Below are 7857 nucleotides of genomic sequence, written 5' to 3' on the forward strand. Positions count from 1 at the left end.
TACGAAATAGAGACACAGAATTACATGCGTAACAAAAAACAATTTATGGAATAATGTTGCGGTTTTTAAAAGCTTAATATAGATATATCCCCAGATTACACAAATCTTTATAATTTTGGACACTTAATTCTATTAATTTATAAACAGATGGTTTTTCCCAGTTATATTTCTTAATGATATTTCTTTCTACTGAGGACACTTTAAGACAAAAGATTGCTGTTGCACTTTATGATCAAAGTTTCAAAGGGTTCATCTTTTAACTGCATCCATCTTCTGGGCTATACTAAATAAATGTTTTACAGGAGCAGTCGAAGCTTGGACTGGAAAATACTGTTTGACGATCTTTATCTTAGGATATATTATGTGCAATAATAAATTAAATACATGAGTCTTGTATTTTCTATCAGTCCAAACTAATGTACAGTGTAATTAATATACGAGAGAGAGAGAGAGAGAGAGAGAGAGAGAGAATAAGTAAGTTTATTTTCAAATGGGTTATAATATTGGAAGTGATATTGATTTTCATCATGGATGGACAGTGCATTCATTTTGCTTTTAAAGGTGCATGTCTGTCACCTATTCTATTGTGACATAGCGAAGGGAAGGGGGTTGGGGTGTTTAGCACTTCCTATAACAATAGATTGTTTTGATACTTAGATTATCCTGGGGGCATAGTGTGTTGTTGACACATTTCTTATTGAAGTGCAAACTATTTGGAGTAAATTGTTTAAATGATTAAAAACTATTAATAACAACACTCTTAAAAATGTTATGAAATTGTGCTGTTATCTTTAATAATATTAACAATTCAAAAATGAATTTTAAAAAAACTTTTTTAATAATACATGTACAATTAAAACATTTTATTCTCAAGAATTATTTCTTTCTTCTTTAAAAATAAATTCAATCAAATTCAATTTCAACTATTCATTTATTCATCACGTTTTAAAGTGAACATGCATAAATATGAATAGTAATGCAAAGTAATGCCATGTAATGCCAGCATTACACTAGATTTTGGAAAGTAATGAATTACATTACCATTACTTGTAATGCTAATTTTGTGGCATTACACATTACTAGCATTACTTTGAAAACATGTAATGCATTGCAATGCATTACCATTACATTTAGCATTACCCCAAGCCTGTTATACACATATACGATATTTTGTTTGAATGTGAAAAAAATGTATGTCTATTGTATAGGAAGAGGGCTACAAAAGTTTTAGAACTTGTGCCCAATCCCAAATTGTACTTGAAATTACAAACAAACAAACAAAACCCGTTTTTTACAATAAAATAAGTTCAAACCAACCCCCCGAATACCATTTTGAAACACATTTCTCACGTGTTGTGGATAGTAAATTTTTTTTATTCTTATTTTTGTAAATGACTGTAATTATATTTAGTGTCAAATCAATCAAATTTCTACGTTTTTCTGCTCAGATGTTTTCCTAGATTACTTAATTCAGCATCTTCGCTAGCCAAGGGTTTTCGGTCCACATTGCTCCCCCTAAAATTTATGGGGAGCAAAGTGGACCGAAAACCCTTGGCTAGCGAAGATGTTAATTCAATAGCATCTTCAGTTTACAATAATTGTAACCGTTTGAATATATTTGGTTTACACCGATAGTATTTTTAGATATATAATTTTCTATATTCATGATACAGCGAGCATTTAAAAATAAAGGGATACTCATCTTCATCGTCCAAATTACAAAAAATACATAATCTTTGCATTTTATTTCACCAGTATATCTTCCATTCTCTATCATTAATGAATATGCACGAAGTCTTTATCTTCTAATTAGCCGAGAATACTTTGCTGCAATTGGTTTAAATAGATAAGACTGTAGACACAACTTGTTTGTTAAATATCTATACAAAACACATTTTGATGATTTTGAAAGAAATGCATTACAATCTTGTTGAAAACAGTATTGTAGACTTTGTTTAAAAATATCCAAGAACAGTCTTTTGTTTGTAACATTTTGATAATACAAAACTTCACCAAATCCTTATATAAATGAAAATATTTTTTTTACATTAATTAGCCAGTTGTATTTCACACATGGATACTTTTCAACCCTTTCAGAGAGAGAGAGAGAGAGAGAGAGAGAGAGAGAGAGAGAGAGAGAGAGAGAGAGAGAGAGAGAGAGAGAGAGAGAGAGAGAGAGCATGTTGTACGAAATGACAAAACTAGGAACTGTTTTCAATCAATTTTATGAAATACTGATATTTGTTTTACTTTTGTAAGGCAACAAGTATATTCTGTACGAGACTAGTATTTGATTGGCCATATTAGATAATGTTGTTCAAAATGACTAAAAACACAAAAATTAAATTCAAAATATCATAAATATTGAAATTTCATCCATGCAGTTATTAACAGTAAGACGAAGAAACAGCGACGCATATTAAATGGGGAAAGTTAAAAAAATACAATTTCATACTTTTTATTTTATAAATACATTTTTCTAAATAAAATCGCCACTATAACGTTTTGACCTCATCGGTGTTATTTTGTATAACTGCAGATAACGCCAACCTCCTTTGAGACATGACATTTTAATACAAATAAAATTATTTGGTTACCATTGTTGCTGTTTAATTCGCCCTACTCCCATTGTTATTGTATCAATTATTGTAATGTGATTATCGGTTATGCACACTATGACAGGAGAAGGATTGATTACCACAGAGTGATTAATAAAAACTACAGGGCGCAGTGATTGATAAAACTCGAGAATTCCCCATACTGGCACGATTACGTCCATCATAAGAACCAAACCGCCCGAATTAAAAAATAAAATAAAATCAAAGTTTACTCTTTAACCTACACGTACAATGTAACTGTACATCTGCAAACACACTGAAGCGACGGTTCTTGTTATCTGCGCAACAGGTTTTCGAGGTGACGCTTTTGACAAAGGTAAGCTTAATAAATCATGGAATATATAGTGATAATTTCTTTCAAATCAATTACAAATACTGTATTCAAAGAATGGAAAACATGTTTGACGCCATTGTGTAATAAAAATACATAAACAACCCACAATGCTACCACTAATGTACAATGTAGTTGGAATACACTGTCTCTGAAATCAAGAGATGCCTTACATATGCATAAAAATATAAAGATGTATTTTTTAAATTTTTTAAATTTGCACATTAAATTAAATGATATCGATGATTTCTATACCTTTGAAATATAGAAAAAAAAACACAGCGTTTTTATCTCAAATAAATAATAATCTCTCTCTCTCTCTCTCTTTCTCTCTCTCTCTCTCTCTCTCTCTCTCTCTCTCTCTCTCTCTCTCTCTCTCTCTCTCTCTCTCTCTCTCTCTCTCTCTCTCTCTCTCTCTCTCTCTCTTGTCAGTTATTCCTTATTTTTAAGTTTGTTGTTAAGTCCACTTTTGAAGGTGTGTAGGTACAACAAGTTGAATATATATACATGTACTACATTGGGAAAGTTATAAAATCCCCTCTGGAATTTTGTTGGTCATCGATGACAAATCATTAATGTTGATCATTTATTAGTGCATATATATTCATGCTTATTGTTACCTGATAATTAATTCAGATAAACCGATTATAATCAATTACAAACATGGAATATTAATTCATTAATGAACGTCACTAGATCAATCACCCCGCCCGGTATGGCGGAAGTTCTTTGTCCTGTGGTCTTACTCCCTTTTTCATTGTTTTCTTCCTAATTTACCGTTTATTGATTCTCACTTTCATCATGGAATATTTTTTGATCAACAAACATGACCTTATTTTACATGTTATTATTACATTGTAGATGTTAATATCTAGTTTTTTGGAAAATGCATTGTGGTAGTACCCAAAAAAATGACCCGAATGAGAAATTTGAGGAAAATTTAACAAATAATCGTTCTCCAGTGGTATTTGATACATTGTCATCCTTTATCTAGTTGAATGATTAGGATACAGACCACTCCATCTTCACGGCATGGCACGACTACTGTTCTATACTAAACAGTGTCGCTGTCCCTCTATATACAGGTGTTCCGTTGGACTAGCGAGTAACCCCTACCTGTTCTAATGAACAATTACAGATACAATCGATGGAACTCATTCATCAAATCGAAACAAGTCGATTTTTGTGACTTTTGTTCCCTTAACAAAAGAATAAATTCATCGTTTGTGTATTACGAGAGCAAAACGCCCGATGAAAGCCCCAATCATCAATTATATATATATTGCTTATTAAAATAGATTATGCAAATTTTTAGAAGGTAAATCAAACAATGAATGGCGAAGTGTTTTGTATCCAATTATGCTGTGATTTATTACACGACAGAATTGTGTTTGGCGGCATAAATATTGGATTTTGTTTAAACACCTATCACAAAGCCTAGGAAGCGTGTAGGAGAAGATGGCCAGATTAGAGCTCCTGCTGCCAGTGCTACTCGCCGTCCAATGTAAGTTCTGTATATTACAATCCATATATGGCAGACATTGATTTAAATTATAAAATTGGTTAATCAGTAGCACATTTTGATATAAACACTCTGAAATCAAAATAGAATTTTTTTTAAATGAAGAAATTGATTGAATAAATCCTAATCTTTATTCCTATATCTAAATGATTAAATTATGTCTGAACGTGATGTTCTTTCGTCATGATTTCATTTTGATTCTCTGATAAAATAGGAAAAACCTACTCAATCACTAATTAACAAATAATTTCAAAAGACATACAATTTATGAAAATAAAAGTTTGTCATTTTATTTGATATTTGAAAAAATAAGATATAACAAATGGAATCACAATATAGATTCGATATTCGAGCAATACCATAAGGATGGAATTTAATCCAACATAAAAAGTCATCAATATTGGACCAAGAAACTTATTTCACTGACAAAGTCAGGTAAAAGCGTTGTTTTGCATTCTATAAAACCATGAATTAACATAACAAAATAAAGCAAAAAGGAATGGGACAAATAATACTTGCATTGGATTCACCTCTCTGTAATCGGTTTAATCCAAGTTCATAATTTCGTAATGATTTTATATTACATGATGTCACCAGGTGCCAAATTTACGCACATTAGATCTTAAAGATTTTGTTTATCAAATAAATTCATTTAGTACTGATATTGCACTTTTTTTGTAAGATAAAATGAAATTTATCACCAACATATTTTTGTCTTACACGGAAATTAAAGTCTTAATATGAAGTTCAAAATTTTACAAGTACTTTTTGGTCAAAATTCTCTGACGCCTTTCTGTAGCGTGATTCAGAAAGTTATTTTTAAATCAAGACGTACTTTTTCTTATAGACTTAACTTTTATTGTAATTATTAGTATTTTTATTAATATTATCATTATCAATATTATATACTAGTAATTTTTGCTTCTATAACCCTTCATATACTAGCATAAGAATTTTTTTGCGTACGTTATACTTACAAAAAATCCTTTCTTGATCTAGATGTGTCAAGTCAGGGCACCGACCCCTTGGGTGACTTCAACATTGACGCCCTTTTAGCCGAACTGGGCCCATTTCAAGGAGGCGCGCCCCAAGATCCACAGCCACCAGGAAATCTAGGGTCTGCAGTTGCAGACATTTCGACACAAACAGGAGGTGCAAAAGAATCAGATATCCAAGCTGCTATTAATGACATTCAAAGAGAACTCAGACAGAGTTTTGCTGCAGATTCGAGTCTTCAAGGACTTGTTGCAGGAAATCCTGAACATCTAGGTAATCTAGACGCTTTGCTGTCTTTAGGAGGAAGTGGGCCCTCCACCGCAACGACGAATAGTAATGGTGGCGTTGGACTCGATGAAATGTTGCTTTCAAATACAGCCTCATCTCATAACACACAAAGTCCTCTTGCTCTTGATTCTAATCTTCAAGGCCTTTTTACAGAAAATGGAGATCTAGGCAACCTTCAAGCATTGCTTGGTTCTTTTGGAAGAAGTGGGTCATCCACCGCTACGTCTAGTAGTGGAGGTAGTAAGAGCGGTAGTAGTGTGGGTGTTGATAAAACGAGACTATCGAATGCTCATTCATCTTTCGGCTCAAAAGATTCTCTTGGAGAAACCTCTAAAGCACAGTCATTCTCGTCCCAACCCATTGCTTCTCAAAACAGCCTCGAAAAGTTTGCTACTGGAACACATGATCAACATAAAGATAACATATTGGAATTGCCACTGCCAAATATCGGCGATTTGTCACTGAATCAGCGTCAATTTTCTCAATCTAAAAAGGATAACAATAACCTGAATTCCTTCACTCAGCCGAATCCAATAGAAAAATCCTTCACGCAGGCTGTTGGAACTGCATCACATTCGTCTGAAGGCTCCTCACACATCCAAAACGCATCCCCCTTCTCAGCTGCATTTTCCCAAGGAACACCTTCTGTAACGTCACAGTTTCCGGATCTTAATATTCCTAATACGAATTTTGATTTCCAGAGCACATTCAAAACAACAGAAAATTCGGGTTTCCAACAAAGCAGCAGTCGACCAACTCCAGTCGACCGGTTTCAAAACACTGCAAGCAGCGCAGTTAGCTTTGGCTTACCCGACACTTCCATACAGCGGAGATCGGATTCTCCAAGCAGACGACAACTAGAAAATCTTTCCCCTGATGAACTAAGGCGCGCTCTGGCTGAAGTGAACAAAGAGATAGATAGGCTCTCTAGCCCAATTAACAACAACAATCAGCCTTCTTCAGGAGTTGAGAATATTATTATCGAAAGCGATCCAAGAAGAGTTGTCCAAGGACTTGACAGAAGATCACAACCCTTAATAGGACTAGAACCTGGCTCTATAGCCCAACGTTTTGGGGGAAGTCAAGGGTTAGATTCCTCTTTAACTCGTGGTGCGCCCGTTGAAAACTCATTTGAGCTACAACAAACATCTAACTCTAACGCATTAACAGCTTCTTCACCGGACCCAACAGAAGAACAATCGGGACCAGAAGGACAACAATTCGTCACAGCCGCTCGACCTCAGATCAATCCCTTAAATGCTTTTGAAAATATGGGCGGAGGAAATCCTTTTGCACAAAACCCGTTTGTTCCTGGGTTTTCGCAAATGTTTGGAGCCCCGGCTCTCGGCCAAGTTCCACCTATGTTTAGACCTGCACAACTACCACCTAATTTTGGCCAAGGAGTTCCAGGGGTTACAAATCAGCTACAACGATTTGGCAACACAAATAGTTTAGAGTTTGGCGAGATTTCTTCACCTGGAAACTTACGATCAAGTCTTCCTAATTTGAGATTTGAACCACCAAATGGATTTTCAGGCAGAAACAGTTTTGGTCCATCGGGTAGGGAGATTCGATTTGAACAAAGAAGGCAACCTGGACCATCGTTTGGGCTCGGACGTCTGCGTGAACGACTCCAGGACAACAGACAAGAATTTTTGAGGTCATCTGACCGAGATAGTAGGGCAAGATCCCCCGACAGGGATATAAATAGAATTAGAGACTCTATACGTCAGCAGCGTTTAAGAGGTTCATTTGATTTGAGTTCTCTAAGACCATCCATTGGACAGGGCAGGAGCGGTTCGAGTCAACCCATCAGAAGACTGCGACTCAATGGAAGGACTTTAAGGCAGCAAGGAAATTCAGGACCAGGCAGACGCCTGACCGGAAGACAGCTGGGGTCTGTACGGCCGGAGTCTGTACGCAGACAGGAGCTTCGGTCTTCATGGAGAGGGAGACTATAATGAACCATGGCAGTTGAATGTATGAATGAATCGTGTGAATGTGTGTTTACCTGTTTCAGAGCGTGCGTTATATTTGAACATTTTTTGTAAACATATTTTTTCTATATTATTTATTTTCCTAAATAAAGAAAAAAAACATGT

At 34.9% G+C, this 7857-nt stretch overlaps 1 protein-coding gene across 1 annotated transcript; it reads left to right on the forward strand.

Annotated features, from left to right (window-relative positions):
• The first annotated feature begins 4314 nt into the window (after positions 1–4314).
• On the forward strand, positions 4315–7857 carry LOC105317060 (uncharacterized). The gene is made up of 2 exons (XM_011413597.4): positions 4315–4453; positions 5471–7857. Exons 1-2 carry the CDS (start codon positions 4408–4410, stop codon positions 7714–7716), a joined length of 2292 nt encoding a protein of 763 aa, XP_011411899.3. The 5' UTR covers positions 4315–4407; the 3' UTR covers positions 7717–7857.

This window comes from Magallana gigas, chromosome 8 (assembly GCF_963853765.1).
Source record: "Magallana gigas chromosome 8, xbMagGiga1.1, whole genome shotgun sequence".
Taxonomy (NCBI): Eukaryota; Metazoa; Mollusca; class Bivalvia; order Ostreida; family Ostreidae; genus Magallana; species Magallana gigas.